Below are 19,483 nucleotides of genomic sequence, written 5' to 3'. Positions count from 1 at the left end.
GGTAACATTTGATTTGTAGAATACTTATTTCCAATAACAAATTAATTTGATAGGTTAATTTTAATTAGTTATATAAAATTATATTTTTATTATATAATAAATAACAATGTGAAATATTTTATGAGTCCATATAAAGAATAGACAAATAATAACTACTTTCAAATTTTATCATAAAGATATATACTTATTTTTTTGTTATATATTAAATAAAATAATTAAAAATATACCAAAAATACCTTCATCTCTAAAATTTAAACTAAATCAACCAAAAATAATTTCAGGCCATCATAAATTGATTTGAAATGTGATTCAAATCCAATGGGTGAATAAGAAATATACTAATAACTATTTCGCCAAACCATTTTTTTATTTGGTTTTTATCAAGATTATTTCAAATTTTAAATTAAGCAAAAGCAACATGCACTCGACACGTGTCAATATTTCGCATAAATCGGCCGAGATATAAAAGGAGCCAAGTCGCCAAATTATTCTTCTCGGAAGGACTCTGCCAACCAGTCCACGCACAGGCGCGCACACAGCGAGAAAATGATACTGGACGGAGCTGAGGACGAAGAGAAATGGCTAGCAGAAGCTATCGCAGGCATCCAACACAACGCCTTCTACATGCACCGCGCGCTGGTAATCACAATCTCCCATGCATATAATTGCAACTGGAACCCTAATTTTTCGTAATTTTTTTTTTCAGTCCTAGATGGCTAGATATAACCTTGATTTCCTCATTTCGATTTTTAATCTTCTCAGGATTCAAACAATCTTAGAGAAGCTCTCAAGTACTCCGCTCAGATGCTATCGGAGCTCAGAACTTCAAAACTCTCCCCTCATAAATACTACGAGCTGTGTAAAATCTTATTTCAGTCGTTCATTTTCTTTTTCGCGGATACTGATCTTGTTTCCATTTTGTTTTTCTTCTTTTTTTTTAGTATAAGTTTTTATTTAAATTTTTGATGTCGAAGATATGAGAGCCTTCGATGAATTGAGGAAGCTGGAAATGTTCTTTAAGGACGAGAGCAAGCATGGATGCTCGATTGTTGATCTTTACGAACTTGTGCAGCATGCTGGAAACATATTGCCGAGATTGTAAGCTAAGAAAATATCAGTCGATCCTTTATTTCTTTTATTCGACTATATCGTGACAGTCTTGCTTTTCCAGATTAACCATTCAAAAATTTACTGTGTTGAGGTTTATGCAAATATAATTGAATTGCGGTCCTGAATGATATTTCGATTGGGAAGTATTTCGTAATTTATAATTTGCTCCATTATGTTGTTGGAGTTTATTAGATTGTGATGATGAGTTTTCTGTTTTCATATAATGGGAAAGAAATGATGCCTTTTGGTGGTTTATGTAAGCGATGGAAGATGCATTTGACAAGTCCATTTGGTTGGAAATAAAACTATAATGTTTTATTTTTATGATTTACGGAGTAGCTAGTTTGAAGTATTTAGGACGCGGATTGCTAAAATAATTGTTCATTTTCATTTTTTGATGCGTGCTGAGTGAGTCAATTTGGTAATGAAGATTTGATCTGCCACTTGATTGTGTAGGTTGATTGTAGAATTTTCTTGTTTTTTGTTCATTTTCATTTTCATTTTTTTTGTGTGCTGAATGACTCAATTTGGTAATGAAGATTTGATCTGCCACTTGATTGTGTAGGCTGATTGTAGAATTTCCTCGTTTCACTAAATGCGTATTTATTCTGCATGCATTTTAAATTAAAGTTTGAATCATGTAGTCCACAAGTCCAAAGACCTGCATTGTAATTTATATATCAAATCTACCACCCCTGTGCATGTGACATTTCCATTTTTAATTTGTCAGGTATCTCCTTTGTACAGTAGGATCTGTTTATATCAGATCGAAAGAGGCTCCTGCTAAGGATGTCCTTAGAGACCTTGTGGAAATGTGTCGTGGTGTTCAACATCCTGTACGTGGGCTCTTTATCAGAAGTTACCTTGCTCTAGTCAGTAGAGATAAGTTGCTGGATCTTGGCTCTGAGTATGAAGGGTATGTGTAGTCAATTTTTTGCCTTCCTTTTTTTTCCTTTCCTAAATGGAATTGTTAACTTTAGAAGTTGACTGCTTTTAATTTGTATTGCTTAGTGTGTCCAGTATGTTAATTTTTAAACAGTGTTCATGTATGTTGACTAGCTGGATATATTAAGATATTAGAGACATTTATATTTTATGAATCTGTTATTGTTTCCATACTCATCATTCATCAATGGGAATAAAAGAACTATAACATGCATGTTGATTATTGTGCCTGGATTTTCTTAATTTCAGTTGCCCTGTGCAGCGTGTATAGTGTTTTGTATTAAAAAAAATGAATTTATAAATTTAAAACTTTTTCCTTTAATATCCATGTAAGATGTATTTCATTTGATGGTTGTACTAGAAAAATCAGAATTTAAACTTTAGTATACTAGAAAAGAAGAACATAAGAATGGGGTAGGAATCATTATAGACAAAGACTTAAAAGATAGTGTTGTGGATGTCAAAAGAGTGAAGGAGATAATTATAAAATCAAGATGGTCTTAGTCCAAGAGATAATAAATGTCACTAGTGCCTATGCTCCTTAAGTAAACTTAGTAGAGAACCTTGAGACAATATCGGGAGAATATGGACAATATTGTACAAAGTATATCAGGGACTAAGAAATATTCATAGGTGCAAATTTTAATGGACACATGGAAGGGATAATAAAGGTTTTGAGAGAACACGATATGGATATGGAGATAAAAATAAGTCTGGGGATATGATCTTAGATTTTGCCATGTCATATGATTTTTTACAATGAATACTTGCTTTAAGAAGAGAGAAGAACACTTAATAACCTTAAAAAATGGATAAAATAAAAGTAAAATAGATTTTTTCTTAATTAGGAGGATAGATCGTTTATCATGTGAGGATTGTAAAGTTATCTCAAGTGAAATCTTAACTACACGACATAGAGTTTTAGTGTTAGATATATGTATTGAAGAATGGAAGGAAAAGGATAATATAAATCAGTGCAAGAGAACTATGTGGTGGAACCTAAAGGTTGAGATAGAATAAAATTTAAAATGAAATGATTAAAGATGGTGATTGAACAATACATGATGGTGTAGACAAAAACACTCTTTGGAGTGGGATAGCTAGCTCTATTAAAAAATAGCAGCAGAAATTTCAGGTGAATAAAGAGGAAGATTCTTGGATAGCAAAGAAAATTCATGGTGGGATCAAGATGTCCAAAAGGTTGTAAAGACAAAAAGAATTTGGTACAAAACGTGGCAAAAATGTAGAAATATTGAAAACGTTGCAAAGTAAAATGAAGGGTGAAAAGAAGCAAAAAAAGGGGCCGTTAGTGAAGCTGAACATAGACCATTTAATAATTCATATGCTAGATTGGATACAAAAGAAGGGGAAAAAGACATATTTAAACTTATTAGAGTTAGTGAAAAAAAGAGTAAGGACTTAGGTAACGTAAAATGTATAAAAAGTCAGGATGATATCGTCTTGGTTAAAGGAGAAGACGTCAAAGAAAGATGGTGAAGTTACTTTAGCAAGCTATATAATGAAAACCAAGTAGAAGACTTAAACTTAGATTTGAAAAATGAGAAAATACTAAAAATATGAGATTTATTCACAAAATTAGTGTTAATGAAGTTAAGTTTGCATTAAAAAAATGAAAAATGGAAAATTGGAAGTTTGGAAATGCTTAGGCGATTACAAAATTATATGGTTAATTTATTTAACACAATTATAAAAACTAAGAATGTCATATGAATGGAGGAAGAACACTTTAATATCTATATGCAAAAATAAAGGAGAGATTCAAAGTTGTAATAACTATCATAAGATTAAACTTATGAGTCATTCAATAAAATTGTGGAAGACGAACAAAGATTAAGGTTAGAAACAAAAGGTCTCAGAACAAGTTGGTTTTATGCCTAGGAGATACACTATAGAAGCTATATATCTTTTAAAAAAGAAGAGGGACTTACATATGATATTTATTGACTTAGAGAAAGCATATAATAAGGTACCTAGGTAAGTTCTATGGTGTTTTTTTAGAGAAAAAAAAGGGTGTATGTAGTAGGTATACTGATGTCATTAAGGATATGCACGATAGAGTAATGACTAGCATTAGGACTGCAGGTGAAGAGACTTGGGAATTTCCAATCATAAAAACGTGTAAATCAAGGATCTACTATGAGCCCTTATCTTTTTGCTCTAGTGATGGATGAACTTAGTAGGAGTATCCAAAATGAGGTTTCATGGGGTATGTTGTTTGCAAATGATATTGTCTTGATCGATGAAACTAGGGGTGGTATAGAATCTAAGTTAAAATTATGGAGAGAAGCTATAGTGGTTGAGATGAGAATGCTAAGATGGATGAGTGGTGTAATGTTAAAAGATAAATTAAGAACTGAACATATTTGCGGTAAATTGGGTGTAACTCTTGTAGAAGATAAGGTAAGGGAGGGGTGACTCAAATGGTTTGGGGACATGCAATGTAGGCTAAATAGTGCGCTAATGAGAAAGAGGCAGTTACTGTGAGGGGGATAGAGGTGGACCTAAAATAACTTGGAATGATATAGTGAGTAAGGATTTAATATCCTTGAATTTGTCGAAAGAAATTGCCCATGATTGCGTAAATTGGAGGAAAAGGATTTATGTAGCCATCCTCACCTAATAGGACTTAAGGCTTAGATTGTTGTTGTTGATCATACCTGAAAAAACTTTATGATATCCCACTACCGTTGAAGATATACTAAAGTATGGGCTAGATAGCTAATTAGGTGTAGAGTTGGATCCAATCCCTAGGTTTGACGTGCTCAACACATATCTATAGAAAATTTATGGATACAAACTTTGGATCCGCAGATTTGTGGCACTTTGGCTGCAAAAATATGGATATTCAAGTGTGAAGTCTTGGAACCTTGACCTCAACGTGAGGATAATGTACTCCAACAATTGGGTGCTGTTACACATCTTGTATTATCTGTCTTTTAGCTGTATTTCTAGTATACACATGCAAAAAAAATGGTAAAGTGCATAAAGAAGCAAGAAAAGATGCAACATAGGTCATTAGGCAAGATAATCATAGAACTCATGATAATTTATATGCTAAACTAGATACAAAAGAAGGGAAAGAGACATATATAAACTTGCTAGAGCTAGAGAAAGAAAGTATAAGGATTTAGGTAATGTAAAATGTATTAAAAATGATGATGATAATGTTTTGGTTAAAGAATGTGACATAAAAGAGAGATGATGAAGCTACTTCAATAAGTTGTTTAATGAAGACCAAATTAAAAGCTTAAACTTAGTAGTACAAATGAGGGAAAGGCTTAAAATATAAGATTTTATTTGCAAAATTAGAGTCACTGAAGTTTAGATGGCTTTAAATAAGATGAGAAGTGGGAAATCTGTGGGACAAGATGACATCCCAATTGAAGTTTTGGAAATGTCTTGGGGATAGTGAAAGTATATAGTTAACTAATTTATTCAACAAAATTATAAAAACCAAGAAAATGTCGAATGAATGGAGTAAAAACACCTTAATATCTATATACAAAAACAAAATGATATTCAAAATTGTAATAATTGTCACGGAATTAAACTTATGAGTCATACAATGAAACTATGGGAAAGAGTAATTGAACAAAGAGTAAGGATATAAGGGCTTTAGAGGATCAATTTGGTTTTATGCCTGGGAGATTGACTGCAAAAGCTATTTATCTTTTAAGAAGATTAATGGAAAATTTTAGGGAAAAGAAGATGGATTTGCATGTAGTTTTTTATTGACATAGAGAAGTCCAATGATGGGGCTTGTAGACAAGTTCTATGGTGGGTTTTACAAAATAAGGGAGTATGCGGTAGGTATATTGATATTATTAAGGATATGTATGATAGAGTGACAACTAGTCTTAGGACTGTCGGTGGAGAGTCTAGAGAATTCCTTGTCACAATAAGGTGTGCATCAAGGTTCTACTTTGAGCCATTATCGTCTCACTTTAGTGATTGATGAACTCACCACGAGTACACAAAATGGGATCCCATGATGTATGTTGTTGGCAAATGATATTATTTTGCTTGATGGAAATAAGTGTGGGTTAGAATATGAAGAGAAACTTTAGAGTCTAGAGATGTTAGGATAAGTAGAAATAAGATAGAACATATGGCAGGTAATTTCAACTAGGGTAGGAGGAACATTGGAGAAAAGATGAAACTTGATGGTCAAGAAATTAATAGCACTAGTAGATTTCATACCTTGAGTCTATTTTGCAAGAGAAAGGAGAAATTGAAGAAGATGTAATCCATAGGTTAAGACAGGTTGGGTAAAATGGATGAGTGCTTTGAGCATGCTGTGTGATTATAGAATACTTTAAAATTAAAAGGGAAGTTCTATAAGATGGCTATAAGGACTAGTCATGGTATATGGATCAGAATGTTGAGCAACTAAGAAACAACATATCCAAAAAGTAAAAGTTGCCAAAATGTGAATACTAAGGTGGATAAGTGGTATGGCATTAAAGGATAAATTAAGGAACTAACCTATTTGCAACAAGCTAGGCATAGCATTGGTAGAAGATAAGGGAGGGGAGGCTTAGATGTTTTGGGCATTTGAAATGTAGGCCAAATAATTGACCAATGAGGAGAAGTGAACTAGTTATTGTTATTGGTAGTAGAAGAGGTAGGGGCAGACCTAAAACAACTTGGAATGAGATAGTGAGGAATGATTCAATAGCTCTTAAGCTGTTTGAAGAAAATGCCGTCAATCTTGTGAATTGGCGGAAAAGGATTCATGTTGCCCACCCTGCTTGGTGGGGCTTAGGGCTTCATTTGTTGTTGTTGTATGTGCAATACTTCTATAATCTAAATTTCCATTATTGTATATGTGTTATATCGTTGTATGTATGTATATAATACCTTTATTATTTATAGCTGTGCAAATTTCTTTGATAAATTTTATACTGAACTAAATGGTAAGTTGGTGTGTAATAATTAGAAATTGTGAATTAAGATGAAGTCCCATTGTCATCTTACAGTGATGCTGACACTGTCATGGATGCTGTGGAGTTTGTACTACAGAACTTTATAGAAATGAATAAACTTTGGGTTCGGATGCAGCATCAGGTTTGCAAAATCTTCAAACTATTGTCTTCTATCATGTTTGGACATGCATGGCACCACAGTACTTGCACGCCATAGGGGTAGAAATGAATCATGAGGGCATGATATTTGGTCATGCAGGTGTTATGGTGCTTGTGAATCATTCATACTCTTTGGTGGTCCTGAGTTGAGGTCTTCAATCGGGCTTTCTGGTCTGCAGGGGCCTTTCCGGGATAAAGAGAAGCGGGAAAAGGAAAGAAGCGAGCTTCGTGATCTTGTAATATCTGTAATCTGAAGCTGGTTAATGTCACTTTCTGTATTTATTTGTTCTTCAGAGAAGTTATTTGCTGTTCTAAATTGTTAGGTTGGTAAGAATTTACATGTTCTTAGTCAGATAGAGGGAGTGGACCTTGAGATTTACAGAGACACTGTTCTTCCCAGAGTTTTAGAGCAGGTTTGGTCATTTAGTCATCTTCTCGCTTTTTTTTTTTTTTTTTTTTTATGATTTAACAACTTGCTACCTGATCATTTGTTGATTCTGCACTCAAATCCTTGTGGACAGGTTGTCAACTGTAAAGATGAGCTTGCTCAATATTATTTGATGGATTGCATAATTCAGGTTTTTCCAGATGAGTACCACTTGCAAACCCTAGAGACATTATTGGGTGCCTGCCCCCAGTTTCAGGTGTGTATCGTGGATAAGCATCGGAGATTGTTTTCTCTCTGAGATCAATTTTTTTCCCCTGACTTCATGTTTATGCTTGTGCTTCTCTGTTTTTAACCCTGCTGAAAAAATGACCTTTCTTCTTTGTTATTATGATAAATACATATTTTAAATTAATGCCATTATTATCATGCATGTTAGCCTCTTCTAATTTCTTTAGGTTGTGTGGCCATGCTTGGTAATATTTGTTCAGTAATAGCACTACCATAGTATCAAATGGTCATTTTTATTTATTTATTTCTTTATTTATTTTTCTGGGTTCTCATTCTTGGCGGTGGGGAAGGGGGTTGGGGGTTTTGGGTGGTGATATTCTGTGTTAGTACTGCTGTTTATATATTCTCTTTCTGTGGCATCATTTGATTCTCAGGCAACTGTCGACATCAAGACTGTGTTATCTCAACTAATGGAGAGATTGTCGAATTACGCTGCTACAAGTGTGGAAGTGAGTTACATGCAATCTATTTTCATTAATTGCACTTTCAAGCCTTCCCTGCTTTTGTTAATTGCATTTTTCGTGTGCAGGCGCTTCCTGAATTTTTGCAGGTCGAGGCTTTTTCTAAGCTAAGCAGTGCCATTGGGAAGGTAAACCTACCATTACCTTGCCTATATTTATAGTGAAGTCCAGGCTTTTCTTATTTTTTCTTCTCTAATATTTATGTTTCTAGCATGCTTTACTCTTAGGAATGAGAGATTGAAAATATCTACCTTCTACCTTTTTGTCACTGTTGGGTGTATAACACTGTTTGTTTAATTACAGACTAATGATTGAGCACATGCAAGCTTTGCATTTAATCACAGAATTTTAAAATATTCTGTAATTATGAGTAGTTTTAGGTGGGTAAATGTTTGGTTTTTAAACATTTATTTTTTAAAAGTACTCATGTGCCTTTATTTTTTAATTATTTTATTTTTTGAGTGCTAAGATGTGAATGAGGAAGGTTTTTGTTTTTAGCTTGAATATAATAACCCTAAAAGGCATATTGAAATTGCCTGGACTTCTAACTAATTGTGGAGATGATGCGGCTACCATGGATTGAATTTTTTGGTTGTTTGAATTGCTCTCCTGGACTTCTAACTAATTGTGGAGATGATGTGGCTACCATGGATTGAATTTTTTGGTTGTTTGAATTGCTCTCTCTCTCTCTCTCTCTCACATACGTGCACTCGCTCACTTGCACACAAAGATAAACAACCATGTATCTTCAAATTTCCCTTTTTATTTTTTGGAAATGTGAAATGGATTTTTTCTTGGTAGAGTTTATCATATTTGCTAATGAATATGTGCTTCTTACCATTTTATTTGTATTACTTGATGCACATAGTTTCTCTTCTATAAAGGTTCCGGAAGTTTGGGTGTTTTTACTGAGTTTTAATGTTTCCTTTTGATACTTGAAGTTTCTTTAAAAAAATTCAATACCTGCCTAAATTTCTAAATTGCTTCAATCAGTCACAGTAGGTTCAAAATTTTTATCCCACATGAACATCTGTGGCAAACTGGCAATCACTTCATAAAATGGGAAATATGTTACTAAAGTTTTTTTTTTTCTTTTTTAAAAATTCTGAAAACAGACCAAATTCAGAGCTAGGATGAACCACTAAATGCTGAATCACTTAAGTTTGGTGGTTGTTATGTTTAAACATCAAATATATAAATATTGACCGTTTATACCCTTTTAAGCAAAATTATTCCTACGATAAAAAAATTCCAAGATTCAAAGAAAATTTCAAACAAATCACAAAAACAAAAAATGAGAAAATTTTCCAAGAATTTAACAAACTTACAAACTAATCATAAAAAAAATAAAGGACGTATCAGCAGCCATGTGGTCATCAGGCATTTCCAGAACACCTGCATTTTCTATCATCCGTATCTTATCAAGAGGATCGGTGGCATGGTGCAACCCCGTGGCCTCCTTAACTGAACCCAAGAACTGAGAACAAAATCAGTCACAGAAACTCGATCACATTATCAATCATAGAGATCAAATGAAAAATCAATCTGACAATCCATCAGCAGGAGAAAAAAAAAAGTCATAAGGAAGAAAGATATAGTTGTCTCAGTTAAGTTGCAATCTGCAAATTGGCAGTTGTAGTGCCTGGCATTGAAGAGGCTGCTGTTGGATAGGCCTGTTTGCAGATATTGCCTTCAGATAGCTTCTAGTTGTACTTTTGTAGATATTTGATCTGAGGTGCTTCTCATGGAAAGTTAATCATGAGGCTTCTTCGATTTGGCTGACGAACTGACAAGGCCAGCTGTTGTCTGGCCACCAGTGCTGCAAAATTAAAGGGAGGGAGCTAGTATTTTCATAGTAACTTAAGTTGGGGGGGGGGGGGGTGGTGGTTTGCATGCTTGAGTGGCATTGTCATTATTGCTTCAGCTGGGTAGATATAACCCTGGGGAGGGGGTTTGGTGGGAGACGTACTGGGGGAGATGAGGGCAACACGTGTCCACGGGCTCTTTAAGTTGGTCTATGACTGAGCAACATGTGTTTAGATGTAATTTGGATGTGCTATTGTGCTCCCTAACGTGCTACCCGTTGACTTAATACTGAACCAATTCAACACTGGCCTCTATTAGAAGGAAAATAAGTGCAAACAAAAAGCCACTTAGACCATATTTTTTGACAATGTTGGCCGGTTGAGCCATTTCATTAAGTTTACATCCCATTCCTAACGTAACTCTTAAGGCGGGAGTTGTTTTGTTGCATCTCACTAGGTTGATCATTTTTTTTAAGCAGCAGCTTTCATGGGAGGAAAGGAACCTGACAATACAAAATGTAGGTGCGCTAAAAAAAATGAAGAAGAATCAGGCAGACAATATGTTGGCAGTTTGCTGAAATAAATAAATAAAGAGATAGTTGAAGTCAAAAAAATTCTGTGAACTTAATTTGCAAAAAATGAATGATAAAAGAAGGATGATGAATTATATCAGTGTACTCAAGCATTTATAGTTTTTGTAACTGTTATGATTATTAATTAGAAGTTAATGGGTTTAGGGTTTTAGTGTTAGGGGGAGGAAGCAATGTTCCTAGAGTTGGAAGCCAGGTCCTTGGAGGAATATTTCTCGAAGGGGAAATATGTAAAATAGTGGCACTGAAACTGCTAAGAGATATCAAATGCAACCTAAAACATCATGCTTAGGAATCAATTGCATCTAGAGAGACCTCGTAGGATCTAGTCAATCCCAAAATAGTTGTATCAGTGCAATTGCTTCCCTAAAATCAACAACATCCCTAATATGAATTTATCTCTCCGCCTACGCTGCCTAGTCAATCCAAAAACCTTCTAAGTACCCTTTTCTGAAAATGGCTCTGTTAATAGCTTATATGAATAGGACCCAACATTCTTCACTTCAAGTGCACCAACAGCTTGAGGAACTAGCATGAAACAAGCAAGAATCAAGGTCTGCCTTAATTGATTTCGCCCTTTATATTTCCTGACTAGCACGTAGCAAAGGAAAGAATATGATTGCTTCTATGTTTTGTGTTCAAAGCTTGGTGTCACGGTCCCACATCGGATGTGTACTAGGGAGATCTTAGGCGTACAAGGATAGTTTGGACTCCAACTATGTGAGGTGCCTTTTGTAGGACAAATCTGTGAGGCCAGTGGGCCAAAGCCGACAATACCTCACTGGAGTTGGGTCCAAGACTGTTACATTTGGTATCAGAGTTACCTTGAGGGTACTATCATGTGGGTGGATCCTACACAGAGGTGTAAGCCACTCTAACAAGGGCGTCTGAGATCGGACGGGAGAGCCTGTCATGGTCGGATGTGTTCCAGTGAGATCTTGGGCTTATAAGGATGGTTTGAACTCCAACTATCTTGCCCTTTATAGGACAAATTCGTGAGGCTAGTGGGCCAAATAGGATAGTACCTCACCGGAGTTGGGTCCAAAACCATTACACCTGGCTTTATTGGTGAGTTTAATGGCGTTAAAATTAACAAATTTAGCAAACACAAATGTGACAGTGTAACAATTTGGATTGAAGTTTGGAAATGTGTGGAGTCACTTTGAAACCTTGTAACTTTATTTTTTATTTATTTATTTTTAGGTTAATGTGAAAAAAAAGAAGAAGATAATAATTAAAGAATCCAGGCAAATGCATTGGGCTGACCCTCTTTTGTTTTTTTTTTCTCCTTTTTTTGTTAGATCATTTCTACAAATATATAGATAAGACAGATAGGGATGAATACTCTCGTCCACACTGAAAGATTTATTGATGACTTCATAAAAAGTGTGGGTGCCGTTTAAAGTTATTTAAATAGTAGGTGCTTGAGGAAATGTTTAAAGTAAAATAATAATAATAAAGTGTGGGAGTCTAGTGCTCTTTGCATACGTGTTTGATTCTTGCAGGCTGAGAAAAGTTGGTGATTGTAGGACAAATTCTCTCAACTGATCTCCATATGTAGGACCTGTATCTATCATTGTGATGCTTCGAATTGAATATATGTAAATGTTATGGATGCCCCTTTATCGGTATTCTTTTCATTTTCATTTGTATATGTGTCTTCATCTTTAATTTGCTGGAAGTGAATTTATTTTTGTATGATGTAATAGTTGATTGGCTGTACTTACATGGCAGGTGATAGAAGCACAAGTTGACATGCCCGTTGTTGGAGCCATAAGTTTGTATGTCTCTCTCCTTACATTTACTCTCCGTGTTCATCCTGATCGGCTTGATTATGTGGATCAAGTGCTGGTACTTTTCCACTTAGAACTTATTCTATGTGCTTCAATGGTATATAGAATTTGGTGCACCTTGTTATGTAGATTCAGGGATATGGTTCATCTAGCCATGCATGATTATTGGAAAATACTTATCATTACTCTTTTTTTATTCTATGGATCCCCCCCTCCCCCAACAAAAAAAAACCACACACACACACACACACACACACAAAATGAAAAGAAATAAAAGAAAACATCTTCTCTCTTATCTCTCCTCTCTATCTATTCCTCTTCAAGTGACATATGAGTGATGATTGCCCTAAATTTTGCCCAAACAGTCTTAATTTCTGACACCTGCTGTTATTCATAGCCATGTAAAGTAAAGGGCATGCTTCAAGGTCCCATTGCAATATGACCTGCATAGTTCTAGTTCAATACTAAATGCTGCAATGGCTCTTATTTGTGTTAATATTTTACAGGGAGCCTGTGTCAAGAAGCTCTCCGGGAAGGCAAATTTTGAAGACAAGAAGGCAACAAAACAAGTTGTTGCGCTTCTCAGTGCTCCGTTGGAGAAATACAATGATATTGTCACTGCTCTTACACTTTCTAACTATCCCCGGGTCATGGATCACCTTGATAATGAAACAAATAAAGTTATGGCAATGGTTATTATTCAAAGCATTATGAAAAATAATACTTGCATTTCTACTGTTGATAAGGTATGCTTCTTCTCTCTCTGTTCTTTTCCTTTGCAGAGTTCATCTTGGAAAAGGTGTAGTTCACATTCTTCTTTGCAGGTTGAGGCTTTGTTTGAATTAGTAAAGGGACTTATAAGGGATGTGGATGGTACTTCTTCAAATGAGGTGCTTGTAATAGTGTTTTTCTTTTGCTTTTATTTTCATCCTACTGTTGAAGATTATTGCTGGGGGCTGCCCTTGATACGTGCATAACCATTCTTCTCCCTGTTTTTCTCATGTACTTTGTCCGCGAATAGCTTGATGAAGAGGATTTTGAGGATGAGCAAAACTCTGTTGCTCGTCTCATACACATGCTTTATAATGATGATGCAGAGGAAATGTTACAGGTAGTCGATGAATTGAAAGCTTTTTGCGTGTATGATGTTGCCTTTGGGGACTACATCTGCTTGCCTTATCTGTTATTTTTTTAACCCTGGAAATATAATAAGCATAATAGCACAACAGATTAGCATTGTTTCTTATGTAATTTGTTTCTAGTTAAGCCCTGAGGCTAAATATTTGTAAATCTGAATAGTCAGTCTATTTCTTTTTGAGATCACTATAAATATATATAATTATATATTTATTTTAGTTAAACTTGAACCTTTCACAGCTGAACTGTTCACATTTTCAACTGATGTTACTTTCTTATTACTTTGTACATTTTCCTCAGCATCTCTCCCCTTGCATTTTTCAGCTGTCTAGTCCTTCATTAATCAAGATCCATTTCAATTTAAACATTCTCTTCAATTATAATTCTCAAAAAATTTATTCCATTGCACCCATCGTTAAAATTTACATATCGAGCATCGATATACCAGTGCAGGTATTCTGCTCAAATTTAACCTTATACTAATCATATTTACTGAATGGCTCATTATGGATGCGAAAAATCTAAAATGAAGGCTATGAATTTAGAAATATGTCATGTGCTAGAAAACACAAATACAGGAGCACAACTGCAAAAGTGCTAAACCTCTGAAAAAAAAGAAAAAAAGAGAAGAAAAGGAGAACCATTGCCTCTCTTGTAACTTTTTCCTTTTCTGAACCAAAAACTTGACTGTTTTCTGTAACATAACCGTTGAGCATGTAACCTTCTTGCACATGCCAAATGATATTGTTCTTAACATCTGTGTTTGGCAGAACAATAGATTAGCCAACTATTGTTTGCTCTTAATATTGGCTTATGACCAGGGAGGTCCTCTCTAATGGTTGGTCCAGTGTCTGCTATAAATGATGCATTTTCAACTGCATGAGGACCCTGTTTCTTGTTGGATGGATGAGTTCTTTAAGTTTCTTGGATTACCTGGATGTGTTTCTGTATCTTGCCCATGCTTTGTGCTGTTGTGCATATAATGCTTCATTACTCCACTCTGTTGCTGAGATGAGAAATGATAAAAAATTTTCATTTCCCTTTGATTTTTATTTATGCTAATATTGAGATGTGAAGATTTTTTAGAAGAAGAATAACCATTCTTATTGAATTTCAAGAGACACGATTACAAGATAAATAGTAGAGGAAGGCCACCAAATTAGGAAGGCCACAAAATCAGCAAATCAAATCACCACAAAATCAGCAAATCAAATCAGCAGATCTCTAGGCTAGAAAACAGGAAACTGAAACTACTAGAAACTGAAATAGTAATTTCAGATTTAAAAAAATAGAATTTCCTAATTTATTCCCTAGAAATCCAACAAGATGTATGTTTTCTCGAAGATTTTGGTATCTATCTTGCACTAGTACCCTAATTCTACTTCCTTTGTTGCATTTTGTGATGTTCCTCATATCCTTATGCTGTCTCTGACTCTTCAGAGCTTGTTTTTATTCTGATTTTAATATTAATTTTATCATATGATGACCTTTCAGATTATATGTACTGTGAGGAAGCATATTATGATGGGGGGACCAAAACGCCTACCATTTACTATTCCTCCTCTTGTATTTTCAGCTCTGAGGGTATGTTCCCTTGTCATACTGTTACTACTGTGCCATTTTATGTACTGCTACAAAATGTTAAGCTTAGATATTTATGAGGGAATAATCATTGAAGAATGTGTAAGGAATGGATGTAAGGGTGGGACAGAGTTCCCAGATCTGTTTTACAGCCATTATATTGTTGAAAACTGTATCCAAGATGGCAAATATTGTGTAGCCGTGTGTCTTGAAAAAAACTGTCAAATTACTGTCATGCACAACTCATATTAAAGAGAAAGACCTCGCAGACCATTGCATGCTGAGCTATATAGCCAAATGGTTAAACTTTTACAGATATATGCTTCAGTTATAGTTGTTTAGGATTAACTCTTAATATATAGCATATTGTTTTACTTTGTTCCTTCTTTTTGAGCTTAAAGATTTACTCAGAGAAAGACACTTTCTTTTTTGTTGGATTTATTTACTTGAATTTGGTAATATATTTCCTGTGTTAGCCTCTTACAGAAGATCAACCTCTTAGTTTCTCCTGAAAATATCTGTTTGGGTGTTCTATTGAAATGTTGTTTTATGGCTTCTAGTTAGTTAGGCGATTGCAGGGCCAGGATGGAGATGTAGCTGGAGAAGAAGAGCCTGCGACACCAAAGAAGATTTTTCAGCTTTTGAATCAGGTAACTCAGCTCAAAAGAGACTTGCAATTGCTATTAAAGTGCATAGCAATTTTTCTGACTTTCAATTGCTATTAAAGTGTGCAGTGATTTTTTTGGTAATGCATTCATACTTGAATATGAGAGAGAGAGAGAGAGAGAGCACAACATCATGCCATTAAAGCGATTCCCTTTTCAATCAAGAGTCCAGAAATTAAACCCAGAACCCGAATCAAATAAAAATTTCTGTATCACTTAGAATCTACACAAGAATCACCATCAAAAGTGGAAAAGAATGAAATTGCTGGCAATATCATGCCATAATGGCAATTCCTTTTTCAATTTAGAGCCCATGGAGTATTGAAGGATTGAAAACAAAAAGGTGATGAAATTTATGACCAGTGTTATTTGATAGAAAAAGAAGATGAATTTGTTAGAATAGGTATAATACAAAAGGAGATAAAGAAATATTCCTCGAAATAAGCGAGAAAAAACAAATAAAACAATAAATCAAGAAAAAATAATCAGACTAACAAAGCAAGCCAATCCCATCGGAAATAAAAAAACCTCACTCCTTTAAAGCAATCAGCAGAAGCACACCAAAGTGAGGCAACGTAATGATTTTCTCCTATAACAAAGGAAAAATCATCTATTCTCCCATAAATATATGAGCATTTGATCCAATCATAAACTCGACAGAACTACAAAAACAACACAAGTCCAGAGAATGTGCATCCTTCCTTTTACCACAACTAGAAAAAGTGACTAGCAGATCCTCCACCAACTCTGGACAAACCCAACCTTCTCCCAAAAAACAAAAAAGCTTATTCCATATTTGATACAAGCTCGAAAAGGGGGGTACAATCAAGGTATACTTATTAGATATATTGGTTAAAAATGTGTAATAGAACTTGTATATTTAGGAGAGGATGGTAATGTGTTTCTAGATATGAAAAGTGAATCTTTGGTGAAGTCAGTTAATGATAATTGAAAATGGCATTATACGCTTGTCGCGATGTTCCCGGACGCGAACTTGGACAAGGTAAGGTGTTGATTTTAAAAATGATATTTTCGTGGAACACATGATGTGATGGAGTCGCCACTAACCTTTTAGTGTGGTTAGAACACTTGATTACTACCCAATTAAGGGTAAAATTGGTCTGCGTTACCAGAGTCGGGTTCGGGAGTTCAGTTACGCGAGGGGAAGGTATCAGCATCCTCTACACGCCCGTTCTTACGAATGGTAACTAATTAATCGAAAACTATCCCGCACATCAATTTTAATAAGCCTTTGAAATTACTCCTTTCAAAAAGTGTAAAAGAAATGTACTAAATAAGATACTATATAAGTATTCCCTTAGAAACGGGGGCATACCATACTCCGAAGAGCTCATGCCTCCCTTTTAAATCATCGGGATAGAAAATCAAGAAAATAGGGTACAAAAATACGCTCCCGAGATTTTGAAATTTTTATAGAATTTTCTAAGTGTGAAAAATAATATTTTGGGAGGTTTTTTGAGTGCATTTGGGGACGAAAAATTTGCAAAAAGATGAATTTTCAATCTCAAAATATTTTAATAATTTTTTGCAATTTTCCTGAATTTTTATAACAATTTTTATATTTTCCCCAGATTTTGAAATCACAAAAATATAATTAAAGAAAAACGATGAAAATCAAGTCAAAAATATTTTTGGCATTTTCTTGTGATTTTTTTTGAATTTTTTGTGATCTTTTGAGTGTTATGAACTTTTTTTTGTGAATTTTTGAATTATTAAATGTTTAAATAATAACATACCAAATAAAATAGTCCAACTGGTTCCATTCCGGTTCAGGGGACCGAACCGGTTCGGGAGCGAATCGGTCAAAAGGGGGTTTATCAGTTTTAGGCCCAGTCAAGGCCAAAGAATCGGACACGTGCAACCTTCCGTGCGAGACCACGTGTCCCTGCAATTATACACACACACACACACACACACACATATATATATATATATATATATATATAATAAATGCCAACACATGACAAGACATAATTAATAGATATAAACATCACAATAAGCTAAACATAAAAAAAAAAGGATAAACCCTCATTGTAAACCAAGCTACACAGCAAGTTGCATGCATCCTCAAATGGCTATTCCAGTAGGGGGATGTGTTCAGACAGCCAGGAGGTCGTGGTTACACGAGGTCTCGGGCAGCTGTGATTGGGAACACCCGAACAGTGGTGTGTGGCCGGATCTGCAGGAGGGTGGTCTGATTTGGCATCGAGAACCAGGTACTTGAACGTCGGAGGAGTTCCGATGTCCAGGCGAATGAAGTACTCACTGCTGCCTTGTGCAAGGCCGGAGATGATGGAGATCCGAGAGAGAGGGAGGTGTGTGTGTGAGTTCTATCTGTTTCTTGAAGACCCAGTGGCTGTGAGGTTGAGGGTTGCGAGTAGGACTGTACACGGTTCGGTTTTGGCCAGAACCGAAAACCGAACTAAAATTTTCGATTTTGAGACTTCCGAATTGAAACCGAAACCGAACCGAAATTATGCTTTAATTGAAAACCGAAAATGTGGCGGTTCAATTGCGGTTTTTTGGTTTTAACCAATTTTTTTTACAAAAAAATAACCTTTATTTTTTATAAAGTTGTTGAAATTTATTGAGCATTTTAATTTTCTATAGTGGCTATATTGCATGCTATATTTTTACTAGCCATATTATATATATATATATATATATATATATATATATCTTATATAAATCGGTTTTTCGATTTTTTTCGGTTCGGTTTCAACAAAAAATTGAAACCAATACCGAAACCGAACATTTTTATTTTTGGAAACCACAACCAAAACCGGAAACCGAAAACCAAACCGTTTATGGTTTCAATCTGATTTTCGATTTTTCGGTAATTTTTGTACACCCCTAGTTGCGAGGGGCTGACAGTGAAGGATGCTGCGGTGTCGTGTGGGGTGATGAGGGAACAGTGACCCCACCCCTTGGGTGCAAGTTTGATGGTGTTGCCGTGGAGTGACTGGGAGGAGATTATGGTTGGGTTCAGAGAGGCGAGGGAGATGAGGGTTCTGGGGGATGGTGAGGACGATGATGGCAGTTGAGCTGGGTTGCGAGGGAGAATGGAGATGAGATGAGAGAGAGTGGAATTCGCGCGAGGTGGTGATGGTAGTGAGGTGGTGATGGCGAGAGGTGGTTTGGGGGGAACGACGTCGGAACTGAAGAAGACCGGTGGAGAGGCGAGCGAGATTGGGAGTGAAGCCGGTGACGAACGGGGTGAAAAGTTTTCAGGTGGAGCGATTAGAGGGATCGGAGGTGAAGGAGATGTGAGGATGGGTGGTCGCTGCAACGACGAGGCTGGGAGCTTTGAAGGATGGATGAACCGTGAGGGCTGGAAGCTGTGAAGGATGGATGAATCGTGAGAGAGAAGACTGTGGAGGATTTGTGGTGTGACGTGGGGGTGAGAGTGGGAGATGGTGACGATGAACAGTCACAGAAGAAAGAGAGGGAGAGTCTCAGAGTGGGGATGGAAGAGTGTGATCCGAGAGAGCCTGAGAATGGAGAATGAGGGTAGTGGAGGTGAACCCGCGGCCGGGTTTGCAGGAGAGTGGCCGACTATTTGGAGCTCGCGAACGACGATGGTGGGGTGACGAG

The 19,483-nt window shown here is 35.7% G+C and overlaps 1 protein-coding gene across 1 annotated transcript in view; it reads left to right on the top strand.

The window, feature by feature from the left end:
- Window positions 1–492: 492 nt before the first annotated feature.
- The window catches only part of LOC131161339 (vacuolar protein sorting-associated protein 35B-like), a 30,442-nt gene continuing 11,451 nt past the window's right edge, over window positions 493–19,483 (top strand). The window contains exons 1-16 of the mRNA XM_058117045.1: window positions 493–639; window positions 763–859; window positions 975–1,098; window positions 1,841–2,026; window positions 7,056–7,143; window positions 7,340–7,396; window positions 7,484–7,573; window positions 7,682–7,804; window positions 8,211–8,285; window positions 8,366–8,425; window positions 12,427–12,543; window positions 12,992–13,231; window positions 13,310–13,375; window positions 13,507–13,596; window positions 15,117–15,206; window positions 15,764–15,853. Coding sequence (XP_057973028.1) covers window positions 547–639; window positions 763–859; window positions 975–1,098; window positions 1,841–2,026; window positions 7,056–7,143; window positions 7,340–7,396; window positions 7,484–7,573; window positions 7,682–7,804; window positions 8,211–8,285; window positions 8,366–8,425; window positions 12,427–12,543; window positions 12,992–13,231; window positions 13,310–13,375; window positions 13,507–13,596; window positions 15,117–15,206; window positions 15,764–15,853 — 1,686 coding nt within the window. The 5' untranslated portion in view covers window positions 493–546. The remainder of the gene's footprint in view (window positions 640–762; window positions 860–974; window positions 1,099–1,840; window positions 2,027–7,055; window positions 7,144–7,339; window positions 7,397–7,483; window positions 7,574–7,681; window positions 7,805–8,210; window positions 8,286–8,365; window positions 8,426–12,426; window positions 12,544–12,991; window positions 13,232–13,309; window positions 13,376–13,506; window positions 13,597–15,116; window positions 15,207–15,763; window positions 15,854–19,483) is intronic.

This window comes from Malania oleifera, chromosome 8 (assembly GCF_029873635.1).
Source record: "Malania oleifera isolate guangnan ecotype guangnan chromosome 8, ASM2987363v1, whole genome shotgun sequence".
NCBI lineage: Eukaryota > Viridiplantae > Streptophyta > Magnoliopsida > Santalales > Ximeniaceae > Malania > Malania oleifera.
The sequence above is the reverse complement of the archived record's forward strand: the minus strand, read 5'-3'. Positions and strand labels throughout refer to the sequence as shown.